This window comes from Chelonoidis abingdonii, chromosome 7 (genome assembly GCF_003597395.2).
Source record: "Chelonoidis abingdonii isolate Lonesome George chromosome 7, CheloAbing_2.0, whole genome shotgun sequence".
Classification (NCBI taxonomy): domain Eukaryota; kingdom Metazoa; phylum Chordata; order Testudines; family Testudinidae; genus Chelonoidis; species Chelonoidis abingdonii.
The window spans coordinates 90,927,831-90,954,050 of NC_133775.1; the positions used below are offsets into that span (position 1 = coordinate 90,927,831).

General features: G+C 43.0%; 2 protein-coding genes across 2 annotated transcripts; both read left to right on the top strand.

Annotated features, from left to right (window-relative positions):
- The first annotated feature begins 1,397 nt into the window (after positions 1–1,397).
- Positions 1,398–7,652, top strand: RPL26L1 (ribosomal protein L26 like 1). The gene is made up of 4 exons (XM_032801467.2): positions 1,398–1,504; positions 2,935–3,107; positions 3,613–3,753; positions 7,478–7,652. Exons 2-4 carry the CDS (start codon positions 2,940–2,942, stop codon positions 7,604–7,606), a joined length of 438 nt encoding a protein of 145 aa, XP_032657358.1. The 5' UTR covers positions 1,398–1,504; positions 2,935–2,939; the 3' UTR covers positions 7,607–7,652.
- A 2,937-nt stretch (positions 7,653–10,589) lies between these two features.
- On the top strand, positions 10,590–25,524 carry ATP6V0E1 (ATPase H+ transporting V0 subunit e1). Its single transcript, XM_032801498.2, has 4 exons — positions 10,590–10,805; positions 13,667–13,714; positions 20,619–20,751; positions 24,971–25,524. Exons 1-3 carry the CDS (start codon positions 10,702–10,704, stop codon positions 20,710–20,712), a joined length of 246 nt encoding a protein of 81 aa, XP_032657389.1. The 5' UTR covers positions 10,590–10,701; the 3' UTR covers positions 20,713–20,751; positions 24,971–25,524.
- Positions 25,525–26,220: the final 696 nt, after the last annotated feature.

The following is a 26,220-nucleotide window of genomic DNA, read 5'->3' on the forward strand; positions in this document are numbered from 1 at the left end:
TGTGTATGAACTCACTATGCTGCTAAAAAGAAAATTGAGAGTATTACAGAATCTGTTTTTATAAATCTGAGTACTACAACCTATCAGTTTACAAGTGGTCCCATCAAGGTAGGGCAAAACAAAGTCATGCTTCTATAGTGCTTTTTGTTTGAGGATTTCTGAGGGTATGTCTACACAGCAGTCTGGAGCAAGCCGCTTAAGCCAGGTTGACACAGTTGGGGTAGTGGGCCTCATGCTAGGACTCTAAAAATAGTGTAGACAGTGCATTGAAGTTGAAGCTCCAGCTGTGGCGCTGATACCCATCCCTCCTTTAGGTTTCAGAGCACAAGCTCCAGCATAAGTGGCCATTTCAAAGTGCTGTCTGTACTGTATACCTACTTTTAGAGCACTTGTGGAAGCCCTGCTAGCTAAAGTCTATTGAGCCAGGCTCAAGGGATTGTTCCAAATGGCTGTGCAAACAGTGCTTTGCAGATTTTCATGACCTGGCATTACCTCCCATCACTGTGACATTATTTGCCTCAGAATACATTCAACTGTAGCCAACCTAATATTAGCTTTACTGAACACTGCGGCAGTTTAAGGGTGTCTGTGCAGCATGCAGGTAAGTTATTTTTATGGTGGTAATTATGGAGAATGTAAATTGTGATTTTTCTTAATATTCCCTGCCACCCATTTTTTTTTTTAAACTCACCAACCACCCCCCACCCCCTGCAAATCCTGGAGCAGCACTTCAAAGGATGCTCTCCCACTTTTGAGGCAAATGGCTTTTTACTTTGGGATGGGGGTGAGGAGGAAGTGGAAGTCACACTTAATTTTTCTCCATGCACCTAGATTTTTGGGCCTGAGCTGGTAAATTTCTGTGACGGTGTTTGCAAGGATGCCCTATAGTTACAGCAGGGGTGGGCAAACTACGTCCTGCGGGCCGAGCCGTTTTAAGCCAGGCCGGGGGCTCAGCTCCGCTCACCAGCATGGCCCCACTCTGGCTCCTAGATGCTCCAATTGGAGCTGTAGGGGTGGTGCCTGCAGATGGTGCAGCATGCAGAGCCACCGGGCTGCACCTCCACATAGGAGCTGGAGAAGGGACATGCTATAGGGGAGAAGGGATAGCTCAGTGGTTGAGCATTGGCCTGCTCAACCCAGGGTTGTGAGCCCAATCCTTGAGGGAGCCATTTGGGGAACTGAGGTAAAAATAGGGGGGGGTTGGACTAGATGACCTCCTGAGGTCCCTTTCAATGCTATGATTCTATGACATCTCTAACACAAATATATAAGCCTTGATGAGATGCTAATACATGGAATAGTTGATCTGTGATAGATTCAACGCTTTAAACAGTAGCCCGTCTTCTGCAGGTGCCGTTTGGCTCGGCGAACACCTGGTGGCGCTGCTCACCTTTCCGCGGCAGGCTCATCCTTTGATTCTCGCGAGAACTTAGAGAGTTCGTAGGACAGGCGGAAGCAGTATCCACTCCTCTTTCCTGGTGGCCATAGTGGAGCCAGCAGCGGGGTAAGGGAGGCGCTGGGGGGAGCAGGCATAATCCGCCGTCATCCTTTCCACGGGGTGTTGATCCCGTGCCCGGGGTGTTGTGGGGAGTTCGGGAGCCGTGCGGCCGACAGAGTAGTGCCTGTATAGTAGCCTGGCGGGGCAGGAGGGGGCTCCCGGCTGCAGAAGATGCTTGTGGGGCCTTTGTGGGGATGGGAGGGTGGTCTGCAGGGGCCGTTCGGCTGGTGGAGGGAAAGCACGGCGAGCAGCCTCCCTCCCCATTGCCCTGGGGGCGATCACCTACTGGGGGCCTAGCCTCTTTGCGGGAGACCTACTAGCAACTGCCCTGTGGGGGAAATGTCTTAAGGCGGGGAGCCGAGATTAAAGGCCCCACGGAGTAGTCTATTTCGTCGCTGTGAGACTGCACATCCCCCCGAGATGCTGCCCCTATTTTGGGCAGATTCCAAGATTCTGTTACCTGTTGCTCCTGTGTCATGTCTGGTGGAGTGTTTCCAAGAATGTGCACGTTGGAGGGTGTTTTGAATGGTACTCGTAGACCCCAGATTCCCTTCACTGTTGTATGCCTCAGTTCTGTAACTGATTATCCTTGATCTCTCCTTTCCTGTATTCTTTTTTCTGCTGATGAGCTTTTATGTTGTGGCCTGCTGTTCCTGCCTCTTGTTTAGTTCCATGCTCTCTCACCTCCCACTGAGCATGGGCAGCACTAAGCCTCAGGGTCCAGTGTCTTACTTGTAATTGGGTTGTTTCAAAGCCCTGTCTTATATTCCTGAGCAACCCAAGCTCAGTGCAAATTGGAACATGCACATTTGAACACGTAGGCGGGTAGAGGGCACATGTTTACATCACAGAGGACTTAATTTACCTTTAAAACACTGTGAGCTTCTATGTGAAGTTACTGATATGGTGGGTGTCACAAACATTGTGCTAAAAGTCCAAGACATACCTGAATTACAGGACTGCTATATGCTCTAAACTTTCATTTTTCTTTTTAACAAAAGCATACAAAAAGATGCAATCCCTGGCTCTGCAAGCCCCCTCAAATATCTAGGTTATGGCCGCACTGGAAATAGAACTGTGCTGGTTACAACCACCATGCTTAATTATGGTTATTACTAGTACAGTTTTCCTGACTTGTGCACAGTGAGTTTTGGGTCAGAAGAAGTGTTATAAAATAGTGCTATAGTTTGTCAGGGTGATTGTTCACAGTATGGTTTTTCAGGAAGAACTCTCACACACTGGTCAGGGAACATGCTATATAACCTTGTTGCAACCTAATGCAAGCTAGAGTCTTGTGGATGGAAACTAAAGTAAGTGCTTAAAGGACTTCGTTGAAATCTAGTTGGAACAGTGTCATATCTAATATATGCAGAATTTCACACCTAGCTTGTTTTTGCTATAAATGCTTCTGAGTTTCAATTTTATGCTTTGTGCAGCCAAAATGAAGTTCAATCCTTTTGTGACCTCGGACCGCAGCAAGAACCGCAAGAGGCACTTCAATGCACCCTCTCACATTCGCAGGAAGATCATGTCTTCTCCCCTTTCCAAGGAGCTAAGGCAGAAATACAATGTCCGCTCTATGCCTATCCGAAAAGATGACGAAGTCCAGGTAGTCCTTGTTGTGAAATTTGAGCCTTGTGGACATCTTGTTTTTATATAGAATCAGGAGAGATGGACCAGGCAACTTTAAATAGCTATTAGGGCTTTGGAGTTAATCTCATAGCAGGCCAGGCTATGGTGGGGGAGATGTCAAGGAAAAATATGTGTGGAACACAGGTGTTTTGAGAGCCAGACTTGGTTACAGGCCTCAAACAGGACAAATACAGAAAAAGCAGCTCCTTTAATAATTTAAACTTCAAGCAGTTTAGAGTTCACTGAATCTAGTTTACTGAAGGAGAAGTACAGAACAAGGTGCGCTTCCTTTCCATTATATTTTATATCTAGCTGAACATTATATTGTCCATAGTGAGATCCTATGAGATCTCACTGTAATGTCGCACACAAGTGGTAAAGGTGGGATTTCAGCCTGTGAAGATCTTACTGTTCTTACTTATGTCTGAGACTGAGTTTGTGAAACTTGAAAAAGTTAAATGCTCTGGGTTTTTTTTGGTCAGGTTGTCCGGGGACATTATAAAGGTCAGCAAATCGGCAAGGTAGTCCAGGTATACAGAAAAAAATACGTCATCTACATTGAACGCGTACAGCGTGAGAAGGCCAACGGCACAACAGTCCATGTTGGAATCCATCCTAGCAAGGTATAATATGTGCATGGGAACTGAAATTTCCCAAAAGGAATTTCTGCTAGCTCTGCAAATAGGTGCAGTTTGTAGAAGTTGAGTGCTATCCTAGCACACACAGTAGTTTGAGAAGCAGTAGCGATGGCATAACTATACAGTGGGGAAATGTCCTAGTTGCAGCAGAGAAGTAGGAACCAGAATTCTGGGGTTGTTTCCTGCTGTGAATTGATTGACCATGAAGAAATAATTGGCATCTGAACTGCAAGGTCTTGTGAAAGGCTAAAGCTTTTTGTAAAAATTTCCAAAAAGCTTGGTCATTTAAAAATAAAAGTACTGTTTCTTTTTAAAAATACTGTTAGTGCACATCCACATTGTAGTAACTGCCATGTTGGGTGACCCCTCCCCCCCCAACACAACACCAGTTCTGCTGTGGTGAAAATGTGATTGTCATCTATTGTGGATTGATCTGATCCATCCTTCAGCCTTGCCATATGAGATTTCTGCCACTCTGATGGATGCATTAAAAATACCTAAATACACCTCCATAACTTAAGGAGTTGCTGCCAGGAAGAATATTGTTGGTTGAATCTGGCTTCAGCCTAATATGGTGTAAGGTGGTTTGTATTCAGTGAAGATGAAGGAAATGCTTGTTTTGCTCATTATAGACAGGCATTTAAGAATATAGAGGGAACTAATGAAATAACAGCAAAGCTAGCTAGAAACCTAGTTTGAAGCCGATAAAACAAGACTTTTGCCTGGCCCACACTGACCAAGCAAGGGTAGTTTTGAGTGAACCCAGCTCTGGCAAGTTTCCTGAAACCTCTAACAAACTTTGCATATGATAGAGGGGAACAGAATTATATCCAAAGAACACAGTTTTGTATCCAGATACTGGGTTTGAGCTAATGGGTTCCACCACAAATCTAAACACAGTGGAAATATGACCTCATCTATAATTCATCACATCTACCATTCCAGCCTAGATAGGTTCTTATAGCGCATTCATCATTATAGTAGCTGTGTGTCTTCTAGTAGTGCATTAAGCAAAATGACTAGCATCTGTCATTCTTTCCCCCAGAGGAAGATGTTGATTTGTACTTAAGAGTGAAAAGAAATTAGTTTTCTAATGGTCCTTAGTTCCTTTAGGAATTAATTCCAGTCTTGGGTCACCCCCAAGAAAGCAGTGTCTCCTAAGGAGGCTCTGTTTCCATAAGGAAATTACCAGCTGCAAATACAAAAGAGGAGAAAAAACAGTCTGGTTATGTAGTAAACTTCTAGGGCAGGGGTTCTCAAACTTCATTGCACTGCTACCTCCTACTGACAACAGAAAATAATTACTACGTAACCCCAAGAAGAGTGACTGAAGCCTGAGTCTGTCTGAGCCCTGCCACTCCGGGCAGGGAGGACCAAAACCAAAAGGCTTCATCCTCTGACTGGGGGGCCCGATACTTGTGCCCCACCACCTAGGACTGAAGCTGAATCCTGAGCCGCAGCCAGTCTAATGCCAGCCTTGGTGACCCACAGTTTGAGAACCACTGTTCTAGGGAGATAACAGGAATTCTGCAGTTTTCTGCCTCTCACTGTAGCAGAAGAAATTCCTCCTTTTGTCCCATTGATGATGCATTTATTTCTTCAATGCTGGCAGAAGCAGAATGAATACTGGCTAGATTGTACAGCCCTACTGCAGATCTGTGTGGCTATATTAGACCTAGATCCTCTGAGTTGCATTTTTTTTAAAGCAAACAGTATCAGAATATTGCTTGCTGGGAGATACAGTAGATATCTCATTAACTCATTACTTTACAAATGTAGGGGTTATGTATCTGTTTTTTCTAGCACTGCTTATTGGGCTTCTAGCACTGCTTAATCTAGTTATGTTACTTCCTTGCCAGCTGGAGAGGCAGAAAAGTAATAGGCTGCTGCAAAGGTCTGGAAACTCCAAAGATGCCCATTGCAAACTCTTGTGTATATCACTGTCTTATTATGAAATAACTTCAGGAATCTGGAAACAAATTGGGCTTGGCAAGTAATCACTAATGTACCCATGTGTTAATAAGGTTTGATAACTGCCTCGCCAGACTGTAACCTTTTGACAGCAGCCATGCATTTACAGCAGAGTGCACACGGGTTGGTGGCGCTTGCATCCAAGAAAGGGGACCAGCAAAATTGTATTTGCAATGTTGTCTGCTGTTTGCATGACAAACTTTTCCCATTAGTATTATTTCCGAGATGCTTTCTATCCACTACGCAAACATGGGACTGTTTTTGTTTCTGGAAAAGTGCTATTCTATAACTTGCTAACAGACTCAGAGCTGAACTTGGTTGGAAAGATATTTAACTGTAGGATGTATAAGCAATGCAGTTTGCTGATCTTGGGCTGGTTGTGCTATCTAGTGAATCTCTAAAAGAGAGAACTTTATTCAAGGCTGGAGCACAGGGAAATGCAGATTTATAATTACAAGAAAGCAATCTTTAATCAAAATGTTTGAGAATCTACCTATGATTATCCTGCCCAAGATGGTCCTCTATTGAATGATTTATTTGAATAAACCCAGTATATGTATGAATGATATTTACCATCAGTTATTGCTACTTTTCTTTAACCTATTTTATTTTATAATCTTTGTCTTTTAAACTGGTCAACATATTTGTTTATATTTTGGAAATATTTTGTATTGAATACATGGATTAGCCATGCTAAATGTTTTGTTGCTAAACCAATAGCATGGCCAACAGCAGCAGTGTTTTCCAAAATTATGGGGATACCTCATTATGTGCCCTGTAAAGAGGAAAGAGTTGTTACTGTGGACACCTTTGCTTAAATTGCTTATTTTTGGTACTTATGCTAGTGAATGGTGAAGGAAGCTCTCTGAAGGTATGATCATTACATGTAATCAGTTGCAGTTCTGCAAATATAGTGTCAGTTTACATGGTGTAATGGCCACTAGCTCCAAATTCTATACATCCCAGCTTGATGCAAGTTGTGAATTTGCATGTTTGGTTTCCATCAGGTAACATTCTTTAAGACTTTGAGGAAAACTCTGCATAGTAAAGCAGATGCAGTGAGCGAATAGCAGGGAAAGGGTTAAAAACATATAGTCTTTTTAGCTCTAAGCCACATACTTTGTATAGCATCTGGTAATAATACAAGCAATAAACTTAGCGTGTATCTCAGTGATGATTTCATTCTTTGGCTGGTTTGCAATCACCTTCGCACCCAGAAAACCTCTACCTGTAGCTAAGACTAGTTTAAAAGTAAAATCTATAAATTAAATTTATCGCAGCACACTAGGGCTATCAATTCCCAAATACCTGAATATATGTCTATTTCAGTCCATTGTTGTTTGCAGACATGTTGGACCCAGGATATTACCCCATCCACCTTGTCTAGTGTGGGTCCATGAATACATACAATTCTAGAGCTTGTTCCACGTACTGGCCTTTGTGATGCAGTTTTCCAATTCACATGAAACTCTGGGCTCTGGAAAACTTGTAGGCTAGCAAGTGAAACAAGGAGATGAAAATTCAGTGTAAATGAAGAAATCAGATGGCCATCAGGAAAATCTTGGATTAATGCCCCTTGTTGCTTTCCATTGGTTCTCTCATGCTGTATATGAAGAGGACCTGACCTGTCACTGGGGAGGCAGAGGTTTAGCTGTGATACCCTCAAGGTGTTAGGATGGAACAGTTCACTGCCAGAGTTTAATATTACAGATTTTTACTATTTCTCCTTTTTCTCTAGGTGGTGATCACTAGGCTAAAACTGGACAAGGATCGCAAAAAAATCTTGGAACGCAAAGCAAAGTCTCGCCAGGTTGGCAAGGAGAAGGGCAAATACAAGGAAGAAACCATTGAAAAGATGCAAGAATAGAATGGTCTCCTGTGTGTCACCCATTAAAAGAACTGCTAAAATGAAACCTATTGTTGTGTGTTCTACTTTTGGAAGCATTGGTACAGTCTGTCTGGATTGGTGTTTGTCTTCATACCACTTTCACGTTAATATTGGATGCTCTGAAAAGCACTTCTACTAATTTAAAAGAGGCTTGTTTTCTTATCTATTGGGCGCTTTAAATTGGTTAAAGCAGATTTAATATCTTCTCATCATGCATGCACATTGATTCTTGTATTCCTTTATGTAGTACAAGAGATGTGTATGCCTTTTTACAAAGCCAGTAAAGACAGACGCTATACCTAAGAGTTTACAGTCTAAGAAATCAAGAACAGTAACAAGAGTTGATGCCGGAAAAGGTGGAGGGGCTGGAAGGACAACTGGGGAGAAAGCACATGTGGTTAGAATGAATAGTGCATGTACTGGGTCTTTTCTCCTCTCCATCTCTATAAATAAAACTTTAAGACGTGTAAAACCATGAAGGAACATAAGTTATTTGGTTTGAAGTACCACATACTTGGCAAAATAAGTGGGAGAAATTTGCCGTGTCTACAAAGATTTATTTTCAAGGCAGATGATTGCAATGCTTGCAGCCACACGCTCTTGCACTACATAACTTTTGTCTTCAAAGAAGTTAATGGGCTTGTCTGCATATTAATTTTACACTGGCATATAGTGAAGTGGAAGTAAAAGAAGACAGACCAAGGTATTGAAGTACCTTGCTGTGGTAGCTTTATTTTAGTACTGTGCAGTTACCGAGTTGTGATGTGCCTTTAAATTAATACTGAAGTTTGAGAACAGGCTTCCTTCATTTTCAGCACTTTGTGAAATTATACCAGAGTTTATGTAAGTAAAACATAATTCCATGAGCTTTGACATGAATGTAATAGAAATGACCAAAAGCTGTTGCAGAAAAGGTGAAAACAGTTCACGTTTACTGGATAGCTAACTGGCACACCGAATGACTTAATCAGTCGTTGATAAGCTTGGACAAAAATTCAGCCCCTGCCTTGAAGATTTACCATCTAAAACATGGGAAGAAAATTATGATATGCAAACTAGATACAATCACCTTAGGTTTAAATAGGGACTGGGAATGGCTGAGCCATTACAAACATTGAATCTATCTCCCCTGATAAGTATTCTCACACTTATCAAACTGTCTGTACTGGGCTATCTTGATTATCACTTCTAAAGTTTTTTTTTTCTTCCTTACTTAATTGGCCTCTTAAGAGTTGGTAGGGCAACTTCCACCTTTTCATGCTCTCTGTATGTGTATATATAGCTCCTCAATATATGTTCCATTCCATGCATCCGAAGAAGTGGGCTGTAGCCCATGAAAGCTTATGCTTAAATAAGTTGGTTAGTCTCTAAGGTGCCACAAGTACTCCTGTTGTTTTTGCGGATACAGACTAACACGGCTGCTACTCTGAAACATGGGAAGCAGTAAGAATCCAGAGGAAAGATTAATTTGGAATGTTTTAAATAATTTGTAGACTGCTGTTGCATAAATTGAGGCCTCATAGTCTCTTTCGGAATGTCTACACTGCACTTAGACACCCATGGCTGGCCTGTGCAAGTTGACTGGACTTGTGTGGCTGTTTATTGCAGAGATAGATTAGCCCGGGCTCTGACGTTCATCTTCACTGTCCTAGCATCTGGGCTCCAGCCCAAGCCAGAATATCTATACCATAATTAAACAGCCCCTTAGCCTGAGCCCAACTCAGTTGGCATAGGCAGTATAGACATACCCTTGTAGACCTCTTTCCATGCATACAAACACAGTCTTTAATATACTTTAGTTTATGTTCATGTGGGAATGGGTAAACTGAACTGACATGGCCATGTTGGAGAACTGGGAAGAGTATTTCCACTATTTTAGCAAAATAACTAGTCCATCTCTATCCTTTGATCTTTGAAACATAGTATTTATCTCAAAGTTTAGATGGAGAAAGTGAAATGCATAGGTAAGGTGACCTACCCAAGTCAGCCAGGGAGGCAGAGCCAGGTCTATGAAGTGAATCCAAAGTTACTTGTTCTAATCACTGCTTTAGACCAAAGGGCCACTTTTCCACTGATATGTGATAGGCTTATATTCACATTCTCCAAACATATAGTCCTATGTGTGCTACACCAACAAAGGCCCATCGATTTTGTTATGGTGGCAGATATGGCCCCTGCTACAGTAGGTGCTGTACAGAAGTATAGTCCCTGCCCTTACAATCTTAAGATTTGAAATGGAGAATCCAAGTTGAAACCACTTGTGGACAAAGCAACTGAACTTGCTGCTCCTGGAGCTCACAGCACCCTCAGAAGAGTTTCACTAGCTGTTCCATTTCTTGGCTTCTTGCTTTAAACTAAATTCTTGAGGGTACGGCTTGCCCTCCTCTACTTCCACAGCTGGCACGGTGGGGTCTCCTTTCCTGTTCAAGCCTAGAATCCGTATGGGCTGCTTCGCACTGCCTGGCAGCGGGAATCTCTCTGCTTCCTGTAGCTGTGCAGTGAGGAGTGAGCAGCAGGGGTGCGGCCTTCCAGCTTCTGGGTGGCTGGAGTTGACCCTGCTCTATCCTCTCCACGGGTGCTGGGGGACTGCCCGCCTTATACCTCTCGCTGAGAGGAATCGGGAAGCCGCCTACAGGAGCCCTAGACTGGACTCAAGCTGTGCTGCAGGGGACCTGAGCTCCTCCCTGTAGGTGGTGGCTGCGGGGCTACAGGCACCAGCTATTCCCAAGGGCGGTGCCGGGAAACCTGGGGGTGGCGGGGCAACACCCCGAAGCCAATATTGCTGCCCACCGTCAGCCCGCGCCTCTAACTGCCGAACGGACTCCGTAAGCCAACCGCGCAGGCGCTGTGAGCCCCATTCCGGGCACGCGCGTGCCTCGCCCCACTATGGGCCGGGTCGAGTGCGGGTTCCGGGCAGGGCGGGCGCAGGCCAATGTCACGTGCCGGGCGGTGGTTGGTCGGCCGGGCTGGGGCGGGGCTCCGCGAGCAACTGTGGCGGCGGCCGGCTCAGAGCCGAGCAGGATCTTGGAGTGGTGCCATCGCGAGTGTGTCAGAGTGAAGCCCTTAGCTCGGCTATGGCGTACGGCGGCCTCACCGTGCCCATCATCGTCATGAGCGTTTTCTGGGGGGTAGTCGGCGGCATCCTGCCCTGGCTCGTGCCCAAGGGGCCCAACCGCGGGTGAGTGACAGGCCGCCTGGAGAGAAGGGGAGCGGACCCTGACCTCCTCCTGGGCTGGAGAGTGTCCCCCACCCTCCGGCGGCGGAGCACTCCGGTGGGGGCACTGCCCCCATGTCCCCCCACCCTGACTGGGGAGAGGGGCAGGGCCGTGTGCCATGGAGGTGGGGGGTAATAGGCACCTATGTAAGAGACAGCCCCAAATATTGGGACTGTCCCTATAAAATTAGGACATCTGGTCACCCTAGGTGTGAGGGGAACAAGGCTCCTGAGGCAGGGCTGAGAGTCTGGCCTGGCTGTGGTGACCATCGTGGTCCCCTCACATCTGGGGAGCGGATCTGGCTCGTTTTTTCCCCTGGGGCCTCTTGTCCGCTTCCTTCTTCAACTGAAATCGGCGTCGGGGCCCAACTTCCCCCTTCATTCCCCCCCCCCCCCCCCCCCCAAGCCTGTAGGAATCCTCCCTCTGGGCCTGCCGGGCAGGGCATAGTCGATAAAACCAGCGAAGGGCCCTTGGCAACAACTATCTCGACCCTCATATAATACAACCCTCCCTCTGGAGAGTGGGAGGGCAGCAGGTGCCTGCCTGGGGTGGGGAGTCCAGCTGCTTCTCTGTAGCACAGACAGAAGTGGTCTTGTGCCACTTGCTCATCCTAGTTCCCCTTTTATTTATTTTTCTGTCTGCTTGAATGTGTCTTTCTTGCTCCCCCTGAGCAGAGTCATGTGATTGGGGGGTGCAGACTAATGAACTGCTTTGCTGTGATCGCTGACCATCTGCAGGGACTGAGCCTGAGACCCCATATGCAGCTGCTGTTGTAGTGTAGCTTTTCTTTAGCTTCTTTTAATGATACAAGAACCTTTTTCTCTGTACATCCTGCTTCCTGGTATGCTCTCCCTGTATTTATCCACCAGATCATAAGATGTTGCTGTTCTGTTCTTATGTACTTGGGAAGTGCTCCTAGGGTGAAGGGGCACATAAGCACCTATCAGGGGTTCTGAGGACATTTTTTTGGAGGCCTCAGAGTGCGACCACTTGCTCTCATACTTTTTCCTAAAATACTTAATTAGCTTTGGGAAAGTCCAATGAATACGCACAGATACATGTCCAAATCATTGTAATTTATTTATTGCTAGCTAGTAAGCCTGTTGTGAAAAGTGTTATAAACAAACATACAAGTATCACTTTGCACAGCAGACTTACTCAGCTCTGGCAAGCCTGGGGACAAATGAAGTCCCAGATGGAGGATTGGGGGTGGCTACAGGGGTGATGGGGGTGGGTGGGAGACGCAGCAGAGGGCTGAAACCCTGCAGCAAGAGCCTGAAGCCCTGCAGCTGGAGGATGGAGCCCGAAGCCTGGGGCTGAAGCCCAAAGGCCGAGCCCCACCACCTCTGAGAAGGTGGGGAACTCACTGGCTGCCTGTTCCTCCAGCCTTGTGCCCCAGCTGTCTCCAGAGGTGGGACAGGGCCTAACCCCTGTGGGTGGCCCCAGCAACCAACATGAAGGCCATGCATCCAGGAGCAACAGGGAGTGGGAGGGGATGCTACTTTGCCCCCCACACCTTCATCCACAGCCCATGATGCTGTGGCTGCAAGAATTGAATAATTTATTCACCCAATTAACACCACCATCATCTTCTCATATATAATGCATAGACCATTCACCATTTTGCATCTCTCAAATTTCTTGTACAGTGTATTTGATGGATACTCTATACTCTATAATTGTATTGTGTTTTAATCTACTTTTTAGAAACAACACCAGCATTAATGTTAAAGTTACTATTCTTGAGCAGATCTATGCATTTTATAGCTTAAGAAGCCAAAATGAGTTACTTGATCTACCTATTTCCAGTGCTGATTAGGATTTTTATTATCTAGGTTGAACTCTTCTTACACAACTGAAAACCTACATATAGATAAATTCCTTTTTTTTTTTTTTTTTTTTTTTTTTGGCAAGTTTTTTTTTTTTTTTAGAACTACAAAAAGGTCATTTTCCCCTTCTGGATGTAAATTAGATTTGCCTTGATCCACTTTGACTGTCTTCACCATTTTTTTTTTTTTTTTTTTTTTTTTCCTCTTTCAATAAAAGCAAAGATCATAACACAGAATACCCATCTTCCATTGAGCTCCATGGGCAGAACATATGACTCTTTCTTGGAAAACATAATTTTCCCATCTCTTCGGGATTTTGAAATGTTTGTTCAGCCACGATTTTACCACTACAGCTTCAGTTTCTTTATTGTCATTTTAGTAACACCTGCTCCGACAATCTCCTCCAATAAGGATCTTCCCATTCTGGGCAACTGTCATATTATCTCCAAGATTTTGTTTGTCATTTTAAAGATCTGTAATTTTACAATAGTTACAGTCCACAGGATTCACTTTAAACAAAATAATTGGCTCTTAATTTCCTGGTTTTCAGTGAGACTTTCTGCAAACAGAGTATCCAAATGAAGAATTCTATAAACTGTACCTCTGGGTTTTCACATATAAATCTAACAGAAAAGTTGCTTTAGGATTTCGTTCTGATTTATTGTATAGAGATAATTCTAAAAAAGAACTTCTCTTTGGAACAGTCTTTTTAGACAAGGCTGTATGGTCTTGTGCTTTGTATTTAAATATTTATACTACAAACAAAAATGAGATGCTTTTATTTGCAAATGGCAAACTAAATCTGTGCAGAGTCCTAGGTTAGAGAGGCACATCTATCTTCCAGTTATACTGTTACATTACAAGAAATTAGATTGTCATTAGAACATTCATATTTTGAGTCATCTTGCATGTGATCATAGCCAAATGCATTCTTAGGTTTATTTTCTGTGCCTATGACTCTTAATCAGTTGTCTTTTTCCTATTTCTTTCTGCAGTGTTATCAACACAATGCTGGTGACCTGTGCCGTTTGCTGTTACCTCTTGTAAGTATAAATAATGCCTCCACCTCCTAATAATGGCACACCTGATAAAAATGAAAAAGACCTCTTCAGTGAAGTGAATAAATGTTTAGGGGGGGAATTTTCAAAGTACCAAAAGGATTTAGGAGCACAAGTCCCTTTGAAAGTCAATGGAACTCTTGCTCCTAAATAGCTCAACAATCTTGAAAAAATTCCCTTTAGTGGATAATATATTAAAGTGAATCTGACATATACCCAAAGTTTTAGTACTTTTATATTGATTTATCTTGATATTGTCTTGTTTTACAGACCTTGAATTATTCAGCTTAAGCATCTTGAGGGTTTCTCAGTTTTTGAATAATTTATATTAATTGTAATAACTATTTGTGTGTACCTATTGTGATAGAGTGGCAGGTCAACCATGCCTAAATCCTTTGAGGTGCCAAGAGCCCTTGACTTCCACTGAAATCAATGTGCTCCTTGATTGTGCCTTATTTTATGGTATTAATAACAATTCTTTCTTAGCCACCTATGAGCAGCTTCTGCGCTCCTGGAAACACTTTGCAACCCTCTTTGCTTCCTATATCATCTTTCCTGGCCAATAAATAGATGAGTTATAGTGTGCAGTGTGCAGTGAAAACCTTTAATTCTGTGAAGTGATTTCTTCCTCTTGATAGAGACGTGATTGAGATCAAACTACCTTTCAGGCCATTTCTACACAGCACTTTTTTCTCTACAAGTACAGACTGGTACAGACAGTAAACTGACACATCTGTTGTGGGTACATCTTGCTAGGTGACTTGTTCATAATTCAATGACAGAACAAGTCCACTTGGGAGTGTTCACACGTTCTCTAGTTGCAAGCCATCACTCATAACATACCATGGTGATGAGCTTAATATAAATAACCTCTTAGAGGGATACATCTCAATTTCTGGGACTTTGGGTGCAGGGATTGGCAGCACAAAGCCATGTTTTTAATGTCTGCATTATTTGTAGTAGATGACATGTTTAAAGTAAGCTCTGTCTTGTTCCATCTTGAGTTGGTTTGGGACACAAGCTTGTGTGGGTTTGGCTTGGTTGAATGCTGTGATATGCAGGTTTTATACAAGCAAGGTCCAGTTTCTGTTTATAGTTAAACAGGCCTGAAATATTTCACATGTGAAGCCTTATGGAATCTGTCTCCTGGCTGACTTTTAGAAAAACACCAGCTAAACCAGGACACATCCTATCTTTAAAAAGCCATTTAAAAAAATCTTTATTTAAATATGAAAAGATATCTATACATAAGCACTGGGAGCCCTGTCCATCGCACTTGCAGTTCATATAGGAATAACCACCCAGTTGCATAATTATGCTCTCACAAAATATATACTAACCTAACTTGACTTATTGGCTGAAATACCCTTAGGGCTTTTGATGAATGCCATCAAATAGATAACTTTAAACATTTATATTAAGCTTTCTTGTGTGGGTATCTGCCTATTTAAGGATGAGTGCCTGGAGCATGCTGTCTTGTACTTGTCAAAAGCAAGTACTAATTGTGGTAGGGGAAGCTGTGTGTTCTAAAAAATGTCTACGAGTAGATTTTAATACTTAACTTAGACCAAGACTTGGCTGTCAGAGAATTACTGGATGCAGTGTAATGAAAAGCCTGTACTGATGAATTTTCAGCTGGCATATGTGGAAATTGTATTCCACAAAATGTTAATGAAATCACACTCTCATACACTTAACTGCTGTGAATTCATAAAAGTGATTCTATAGAAAGTCAATGGAGGCATCTTTATTCAACTTCCTTAAACTTTATGTGTAAACATGAATATTTACCAAATTAAATATCCATGATGTGTTCCCCTTATTTCATCATGAAAATTGCATTTAGACTATGAGCAGATGAAATAAATTATGATTTGAAAGAAGAGGAGCATGATATGGCTGTAGCATCTTAATTTTTAGAGAGAGATTCATAGCTCCTAATAGAGGGAGCATACTGCCTCTTTCTAGGGAAATGTGAATGGCTTATTTATTTGTATTTAGGAGCAGTGCTGTAGTCTCAATAACTTGAATTTTGGAGTGCCACTGAGTCTCCTTCTCAGGTTCGTAGCAATCCAGTGCATTATGAAGTAATCAGGTAGGCCCTGACAAGACTGCGATGCTCTGTACGTGCGTACCAGTGAAACTGAGAAGCAAGTCCTCACTTTCACTAGTAACTCTTTGCTGTGTTTGATGGTCTTTGGGGTACAGTGATTCTGCCCATTTAGCTATGAGGCACTGTGCTTGTCTCTGTTTTATTTTTTATTTTCAATCAAACTAGAGAGCAGAAAGTTTGAGGTGAGTGGGAATTGCGATTCCAGATTTCTGACTTTGGCCCTGCCACTGATTTGCTGTGTGGTCTTGGACAAGCCACTTAAGGCTAGTTTTTTCTTTTTTTAGGTACTGAGCACAGGCAATTCCCCTTGAAGTTAATGAAACTTAAGGGTTCTCAGAATCCCTGGAAATTAGGTTCTTTACTTTTCAGTGCCTCAGACTGCTTATCTGTAAAATGGAAATATTTACTTCACAGAATGGCGGAGGCTTGATTGAATGCTTTGAAATCCTCAAAGAAAAGGTGGTTGTGGAAGTACTGAAAGAGGTTAGCAACTACTGTACTGGAATAGGGCAGTGGTAAAAACTGTTCTTCATTAAAATGACTTGTAATCTGCTCTTGTGTGTTGTTGAATGAGGGATAGATTGACTAATCTGAATAAATGCAAATAAACATGGTCCCAAGATTTATTCTCTGACATTCTCAGTTGGACCTTGCAAAGAAGGAAAAAGTGGAAGAAGCTAAAGTCTTCATACATGATGTCTAAGGCTATGTCTACACTACGGACCTCACAGAGGTATCACTGCAGCTGCACTGCTGTAAGATCTGCTGTGTAGCCGCTCTATGCCGGCAGGAGAGAGCATTCCCACTGGCATAATTCAACCACTCCAATGAGCGGCAGTAGCTATGTTGGTGAGAGCGTGTCTCCCGCCGACCTAGTGCTGTCCACACCTGCACTTTTGTCGGTGAAACATATGTCAGTCAGTGAGGTGTTCTTTCACACCCCTGACTAACAAAAGTGCTATTGTGGACAAAACCTAAGTGTCTTAGTGAATACACAGTCAATCATACGGAATTACATTTTTGGATTATATTTTTATGAATGTGGAGGAGAACTGTTGTCTCTTCTGATGCTTCAAGGTGGAATTGCCTTGTGTTGCATATTTATGGATTTGGTTTTTTTTAATACTTTCTGGAAATATTGCCCTTACGTTCCATTTGTTAATCCTATTGAAGCTTTGGGATTTCAGATGAAAGGTTCTTTTGTGTGGAAGTATTTATTTTATTGGTATCAGAGTCAAATTGATGTTAACTGCACTGTCATAAGTGTATTCCCCTATATATATGAGATTCCCCTGCAAGGACCTACCACTCTGCTGAAGTGGCTGTTCCTTATTATGCAGTTTTTACAAAATCTTTTGTCTTGAAATTCTGGATTAATTTTTATACCTGCATTTTATTTATCTTAATTTCTTTTAACGTTTGATAGCACCAGTCTTAATTAAGTTCAGTTTTGTATCTGTTAAATGCCACTTAACTACCTGGCACTAGCCAAATACCTCTACATTAAAATTAATTTATTCCAATTTAATCTCAGTTAAAAAGCAGTCATTGCCATTTGATAAAATAAATTGGCTTCCTCTATGTGTGGAATTGGTTGAGGTCATCCCAATTAAAGTTGTTAACCGTGCTGTACAAATTTGGTTGCTTTGTGGGAAACTTTACACAATTTGTGCATGTGCTGTATGCTGTACCTCGCTAAAAGAAGTGTAACCAAACCCTCAGGAGCATGGTGGTATAAAGCAGAGTATATAGTGGTGGTACTACTGGTTTTTTTGGTTTGTTTGTTTGTTTGTTTTTTTAAATTCATTTTTGTAATAGTCTTAGCTCATAATACTCTACCAGATACAAGCAAAGCCTGAGATGCCCATTCCAGGTCTTTTTTTCCTATTGTCTTTTTGATAAGAAGTTTATCTTTCTGTAGTACCATCCATCAAAAACCCAGGGTGCTCAGCTACATCTATTTTGAAATCACTGAAGCCGCCTCTGAGATAAAAGATATAATCTGTGTAGGAGGACACAGCAGTACTACCCAGTAGTTCAGAATAGAAAGTTTGGAATACTCCATCAGTTGCATCTGCAGGAGAATTCTGGGTGGGCTGACTGTAATTACCCAAACCAGAATCTAAATAGAAACCAGAATCTGAGCTCTTATTCTGCTATAGAGAGAGACAGATGGTAGTGTTCAACCCATTAGAATGGAATTAGAATTAAAATTGCTCTGAAGTCTATATAGTAATAAAATGTCATGGTTATCCTTGATCGTGATGGACCATAATTTCTTTGAGTTAGCATGATAATTAACATTGACTGCGGCAGGAGGTAGCATGTGGAATGTAGCAACACTAAAACATTAGATGTTGGATATAGAGGTTTCCTTTATTGTGCTCTGAATGCCCCATTTTGTTGTTCCTTGTCGTGATAGATTATAGTGTAAAGCAGCCTGATGTAAGATAAATGTGCATGGGGAAGCTTTCCACAATTGTCTTTCAAAGCACTGAACTCTGTGCTCCCCTACCTTCTACTACTGTGTTCTCAGTGATCAGACCTCCAGCACTACAGGGAAGTAATGGAGCTAAAGAGCAATCTGGGTATTGACCTATAATGCCACTGTGCTTCAGAAGTTCTGTAAACAGCATGATCAGAACAAATAGCTTTTGAAACCAGTACAGTGTTTGCCTAGAGCCTAATTGTACAGCTGTGGACATGTCAATATTCAGAATGAGCTTCCAGCTCATTTATTTCACAGCAGTTTTGGGTCTGATCTCAGTGAACATAGGGAGAGGTCTGGGCGTGTGCGTTGGTGCCTGGAGTTCTTTTCTCTGCACAGTGTAAAGAGGCAAATTATCCCTTAACAGCAATCAACTGTTAGTTCAGGAAGTTAATGACAGTTGGTACAATGCACTCTGGTGCTCCTCTAATCTGCCTTTGTATCTGAAAAATAACTTATAAGTGGGCTACACACAGAGTTCTGGTTATGGAAAGAATTTCTATCAAATCAATGAACGCTTGAAGGATTTTCTTGATATAGTAAAAGGATTAGGCTACGTTCAACATAATGTGTGTGTGATGCTGAGCAACCCTTTCCCTGCAGTAGCTAGGGATAACAAAATAAGAGTATTCTGGTTCTTCAGTTTACAAGTGAAAATAAATTGGCTATTTTCCTGCTGGTCCTGGGTGGACATTTACCCACTTCATAATATCCATTGTGTATATCAGCATGAGTGACTGGCCTCAGTTGTTGATATACACTCAGAATACTATTGAAGGTGTGAGGAGTGAGGGGTTGTTAGAACACTATGGGCACAGCATTTGCTTGATTTTTAGCTAGTGTCCTGCTTAATCTTGTTACTTTTAGTATTATTTTTAACACTACTAAAATTTACAAATATTTATTTTGTCAGTGCCAAGAGGATTGACCTTCCTTTTATCTAACCCTGCATCTTTTGCCTAAGGCTTCTGTAGCCATTGTGAAGCTGACCTGACCAGCACTTCAGTTGCTGGGCAAAGCATCCAGGTTTATGTGGAATTTTCGATGACTGCCTAAGCACTTTGATGCATTTGTGGCAGCTCCCATTCAAAGCTGCTCTGCTTTTTCTCCTCCTTACAAAGATTCTACAAATAGCAGATGGATAAGACAGTATGTTCACTAAACGTGTATATAGTATTTTACTTAGATCTAAGTCCATGCAAATGAGAAGGTTTCTTTTGTAAATATTACAAGTTCAGAAAAAGCTAAAGCAAGTACATTTTATAATACTGAAAAATTTATTTCTGTTCAGCTTTCCTGGATATCTTCCACATCCCAAATTCTTCTTGTTCTGCTTTCTGGCTTTGGTTTCTGCTGAGTTAGTCTTTCAGCTGCTCTGAGGGAGAGGCTGCTGCTAATCTGGATTTTGCTGTCATTGATGTTGTTTCAGTAGCTTTGCACCTCTTTGATCTAGACACCCATTTCTCTGACTTCCATTCTAAATTTGTTTATTTCTGTTCAGGCTCTTATAAGAATTATATTGGGGGCTGGTGGTTTCAATGTGTTCAATACATTTCATTAAGATCTTTTATTGGATCATATTGTTCCTTGTAAAGCCAAGCCTAGTATCTCTGATTTATTGGGGGGAATGTCTCAGGCACAGAGGTTGCATAGTAGGTCAGGAATACAATCAAAATTTCCCAATTCCTGTTCCTTGTTCCTTGCTAGATTGTACTTCCATCCCTCAATTTAATCTTTGTCATAATGTTTATTGATATAAAAGAGGCTCTGCTTCAATTTAAATTTAATCTGTATTCTGTATATCTAAACATTTTGGCATAGCGATGGTTAAAGTAAATGAGACACATACTCCTTATTTGGAAGGTGATGTCCTTTAGTAACCCTCTCTGACTTCTACTGCCATCCAGAGAGGCCTTGAGCAGCTCTGGAGGCAGTGTTGTTGAAACATGGGCCCAGAGGATGGGAATGTGTCCCAGAGCACTTCACCTTTCAAGAAGAAGCAGCAGCGAATTAAAAAGATGCTATCAAATCCAACTGACAGTGTCACTTTAAGTTGAACAGGATAGTTCTCAGTCCAAACATGCTACAGTCTTCTGAGGTGTAATACAGTGCTAGAGCTCTTCCATTAATGTGAGACCTTTAGGAGTTTGGGTTTAGCAACATTTTGACTTGATGTTAGACCTTTAGCGATGCTGTCTTACTGTCTCCTGATACCCTTTATGCTTTGGCGAAGTCGTCCATACTCTTGATGTGTTTTTTTTTTTGTTTTTTTGTTTTTTTCCTTGCAGTTGGCTGATTGCGATCCTAGCCCAGCTCAACCCTCTCTTTGGTCCGCAGTTAAGCAATGAAACAATCTGGTATCTTCAATATCAGTGGCCTTAAGGATGTCTGTCCTCTCTGCTGCCTTTTTTTGTGGACTAGGTAAATATGGTTGGAGACCTTCTCCAGTTATGTCTTTGGGTTTGCTAAATGCTCAGTGAAAACTTAGACAATAGCATGGATAATGGGTGGGTAGTTTCACAAGAGGAAGCAGTGTTTTCGCAGTCTGTAACGAAGGATTTGAGTTTGGGACTGGGTGCTTTTAATCTCATTTGGAGACTGAGATGTTAGAACTAGGATGCTTGATTTCTGAAAGGATGGAGAGGGGAGTGCCACACCATGTGACAGCAGGTGGTTTTGGGGGAACCATCTGTTCCTCCTAGCAACAAAATGAGAGCCCTGAAAATGGGTATGGAGGGTGAGGGATATCTTTTTGTTTCCTTTAACACCTATCATAAGTTGAGTATCAGAGGGGAAGCCGTGTTAGTCTGAATCTGTAAAAGCAGCAGAGAATCCTGTGGCACCTTATAGACTAACAGATGTTTTGGATCATGAGCTTTCATGGGTGAATACCTACTTCGTCAGATGAATGTAGTGGAAATTTCCAGGGGCAGGTATATATATGCTAGCAAGCAAGCTAGAGATAACGAGGTTAGTTCAATCAGGGAGGATGAGGCCCTGTTCTAGCAGTTGAGGTGTGAAAACCAAGGGAGGAGAAACTGGTTCTGTAGTTGGCAAGCCATTCACAGTCTTTGTTCAACCCTGAGCTGATGGTGTCAAATTTCCAGATGAATTGAAGCTCAGCAGTTTCTCTTTGAAGTCTGGTCCTGAAGTTTTTTTGCTGCAGGATGGCTACCTTAAGGTCTGCTATAGTGTGGCCAGGGAGGTTGAAGTGATCTCATAAGTTGGTTTTGTTTTTTAACAATCTTCAAGTCCTTACACTGTTATGGTTGAGGTGACCTGACTATCTTCCTGCAGAGCAAGTAATCCTCCCACCTTAACTCTCCAGAGTAACATTATTATCATTTGTATTATTGTTGTGCCTAGGAGCCCAAGTCATGGACCAGAACCCCGTTATGTTAGGGCCTATACAAACACAGAACAAAAAGATGGTTCCTGCCCAAAAAATCTTACAATCTGAGGGCTGGTCTACACTACCCATTTAGGCTGAGCCTGAATAGTATCAGACTGTGGTGTATGTAAGGCAACTTACATCTACCTAATTATGTCAGTGTCTACATTATAGCCTTGCTCCCCAATGCAAGTTCCATACTCCATCTCCACGACAGGCATAGGGCTTATGTCAGTGTAGTTTGGACAATGCGATGTCTGTGTAAATGCTGTGTTACTTACATCGGCTGTTGGTTGCCTTGTCAATTTTAGGGCAGGAGACATGTAATTGACGACAAAGCAGGGCAGCTACAGCCCAGGGTCCCTCCTTCCGCTCCTGTTCAGCCCCTCCCCTTGACGAAACCCCCCCTGCCACCACCCTGGGTAGCCCACCAGGAGCCTGCAGGGCAGCTGGGCTCCTGACAGAGAACTGCCAGTGGAGCTGAGGCACCAGGCACTCTGCTCCCTACACTGCCCTCTTAGGTCATTGCAAGCCCTCCTGGTAAGGATGTGTGCCACGGACCCAAGGAGGGTAGTATGGACATACAGCCACCATAGTATGCGGTGGTGTAAGTTGATCTAATATAGGTCAACTTAAGTTTTAATGTAGATATAGCCTAAGTATAAGACGAGACGGCATTTGTCAGCATGACAGGCAGTGGTCTCAGCACGCAGTGGAGACCAATTTCATTAACATAAAAAAACAAAGCCATGGAACTGAATGAATAATTCAGAGCACTGTGTTCTACTGCCTTTGTCTTGCAGCTTTAATCCCCCCTCACTACTATAATTTTCTGTTTTGAAAGAGTTGAACAGCAGTATCTGGATGATAGCTGACAGTGCCACTCAATTGGATGTTGGTTGTAAAGCTTGTTGGGTACTAACCCTTAAGCATAACTCTAGTGTTTCCAAATCAGGCTGAGCCTGAATAGTATCAGACTGTGGTGTATGTAAGTCTCTGTTTCCTACTTTTTCAGTAGAAGCCAAAGGTAGGCTGGGATCTGCTGCAGATAGAAAGCTCTAACAGTGTACAGCAGCCAAGCTAGATTTGTTTGGTGTGATTGTGCTGGATTTTGTTTCTGCTGAGTAATGACCTTGACCACAGGCAGAAGGGCTGGCATATTCCCAGAAGGCCAGGGGATTGGAATTGGAATATAATCACCTACATAGAATGGACACTTCAGACTAGAGGGTGGGCCTTGCTTTTAATTAATAATGAACCGTCTGCTCCGTGGAGTGTGCTGCCACTATCAGCCGGAACAAGCTGGGGTGAGAGATGGAATCTGGGTATGGCTATCCAGAGAATATCTATTGGAAGATGTTTCCCTTCTAGTGGAGTAGCATCGCAAACCATTATAAATAAATTGATACTGAGGAGAAGGGGGGATTAATGTCTGATAGAACGGGGGTGGGCAAAATACGGGCTGCGGGCCAGATGTGGCCCATCTAACATTTCTGTCCGGCCCACCGTGACCAACTTTTTTGTCCGGCCTCCTCTGCCCCCTCGCGATCTCTGAGTCCAGGATGTTAAAAGTCCTGTGGCGCAGTAGGGTACTCAGGCAGGCTACCTGCCTGCTGTGGCCCCACGCCGCTCCCGGAAGTGGCCGGCTGCTGCTGGCACATCTCTCCACGACTCTGGCAGGGGAGAGGCGGCTCTGTGTGCTGCCTTCAGCCCCAGCACCATCCTCGCAGCTCCTGTTGACCATAATCCAGTCAATGGGAGGTGCAAGGGTGGTGCTTGCAAGCACAGGCAGCACACGGAGACCTGCTGCCCCCTTATGTGCAAGGGGCGCCCAGAGACATGCCAACAGCAGCCAGCTGTAACCACTTCTAGGAGCAGCATGGGAGCCGCCTGTGGTAAGTGCCTCCCAGCCAGAGCCTATATCTCGCAACCCTGCCCCAGGTCACAACTGCCTCTTGCACCAAACTTCCTCCCAGAGCCCTCACCCTCTCCATTAATACAGTAGAAATGTATGGCCTGTGACAACTTACCAAAATTCATGGAGTGGCCTCCCCCTGCAAAAATTATTGCCCACCCCTGTGATAGAATGACCAGAAAGTCCCTCATCTGAAGGGATGGTGAGAGAGCAAGTTGGAATCCAGTCAAATGATGCTGCCAGAGAATCCAAATTACTGATTGAGGGCCTTTCTGCTTGACTTCCTGTGATAAGTAGCTATAAAGCAACTTTTGTGGGTTTTTAACCTTCAGTTTATGTGGTGTCACTGAGTTACACATGTGTATTCTTGCCTGTGTGACCAGAAGAAACTGGTAGTAACCATGCTAGGTATTGACCAATTTCTTATGCCATCAGTGTACCTATGGAGCCAGACAGCCTTCAGTGGGATTCTTGCTCCAGAACAAGTTTGCCATACAGACTGAAACTGAAAGAGATCTTGGATGTGCATCCCTGGCGTTACTTTGGAGATTCTGTGCACACACTAACTTCCAGGGCACCTGCCAGAATTCTCATCAGACCCATTTATAAACCTGCACAACTTCCCAGCTGGTAGCTTCTAATATGACCCAATTAAACATGATAAATGTACTAACACCATAGATGATGCTGGTTTGGGGATAGATCTCTGCAGAAAGAACTTTCAAACACCTAAGCAGATGAATTCTGTCCATACTCTATATAGCTGGGTGGCCAACCTGTTGCTCCGGAGCCACATGCAGCTCTTCAGAAGTTAATATGTGGCTCCTTGTATAGGCACCGACTCTGGAGTGACAGCTATAGACACCAACTTTGTGGGGGGGGGCATCTCACTGCTCAACTCCTGGCTCTGCCAGAGGCTCTGCCCCTACTCCACCCCTTCCCACCCACTCCCTTGAGCCTGCCATGCCCTTTCTCCTTCCCCTCCCCCCACCCCAGAGCCTCCTGTGTGCCAAGAAACAGCTGATGGGGAGGGAAGGGGATGCACTGCCTGGTGGCGCTGCTGGTGGGTGGGAGGCACTGGGAGCAGGGGGGGAGCTAATGGGGGCAGCTGACGTATTACTGTGGCTCTTTGGCAATGTATGTTGGTAAATTCTGGCTCCTTCTCAGGCTCAGGTTGGCCACCTCTGCTCTACAGTTACTTGGCCACAACTGTTTCTTTACAGCATGGTATCTTCCTAGAAAGCAAACAGCCATGGTTTAATTCACTGAGCAGATCTTTAGCTAGTAAATTGCCTCTATGAAAGAGAGTGACAGAATTGCCTTTTGCTTTGCAGGTAAAGAAGATATTTCCTCTAGATGTAAAAACTACATTGATCCAAAGATGCCCTTAACATAGCTGGTTGGATACCAAACCTGCTTAATGCCTTAATGTTTGTATTGTGCTTAAAATGGCTTGTTCAAAGCCTTATATTTTTCTCCTGATTTCCTTTTTCCACTGTTTAACAATGTGCCTAATACATAAGATTTATACCTCTTTTTCTGTACTATATACTTCTCCTTGTTTCAATTACACTTGAAAGTTAAGTTATTTTTTTCTGGGATATGTGAGTTTGAGGGCAGCCTCTTCCTTGTCCTCGGTGTTGCACATTCTCCATGAGCTTCATGAAACTTCCACACACTAGGCTGTCTATTTATAGTGTAATACACAGGCATTTTCTGTCTGACTACAATTGCATAAAATAAAGTGTACAACAAAACTGGTGGCTGGGAGATGCTGCCACGTGTTTATGGCATTTATTTTTATAATGGATTGTATTCTCAAAAAAGTTTAATCTTAAATTTCTGTGTACATGGGAATAAAATGAATCTGCTGCATTATATGAAACATTCTTGGGAAGCATCTAATGGTTGTATAGTTATTTTGGTTTTGGGTAGACTTCTGTAATGTTAATCTTGCTTAGTTATGTCCCTGCCAACAGGTATATGGGATCTTGGGGAGCAATTACCACACAGGTGGGGTGCCAATTTTGTCCCTGCCAGCAGGTATATGGGATCTTGGGGAGCAATTACCACACAGGTGGGGTGCCAATTAATTTCTTTATTAAAGGAAAAAGGAAGTGGTGGGAATTTAACAATAAAATACGAAGGGATGGGGTGTATAGGGTGTTTACAATAGATGGGGGGGGTTCTTATTGAACAGTGTAGGGAGTTCTAACAATGGGGTACAGCAAAATATAAAACTAAAACGTTGGCCCCATGTGATACAACAGCATGATGTATGTGTGCAGTACCATCTGGTAATAACATCTGATAACAGTGTGGAATCAAAACATCCAAAAGAAATGCAAATAAATGCTAGCTTCTATATACAAATGGGTATATTCTTAGAGAGAATTATTAACGTGGCTGTGGCCTTATTATACAAGTAACCACTGGTATTAATGTAAATACAAAGTTAATTCAGCAATATGTGTGATAAGTGAAATTATCAAATGTAGAAAATTTTGTGAGGCTGTGATTAGCAAGAAGTACCGTAAAACTGGTCAGGACAGGGTGGCGGTGGGGGAGTGAATGATTAGAGTGC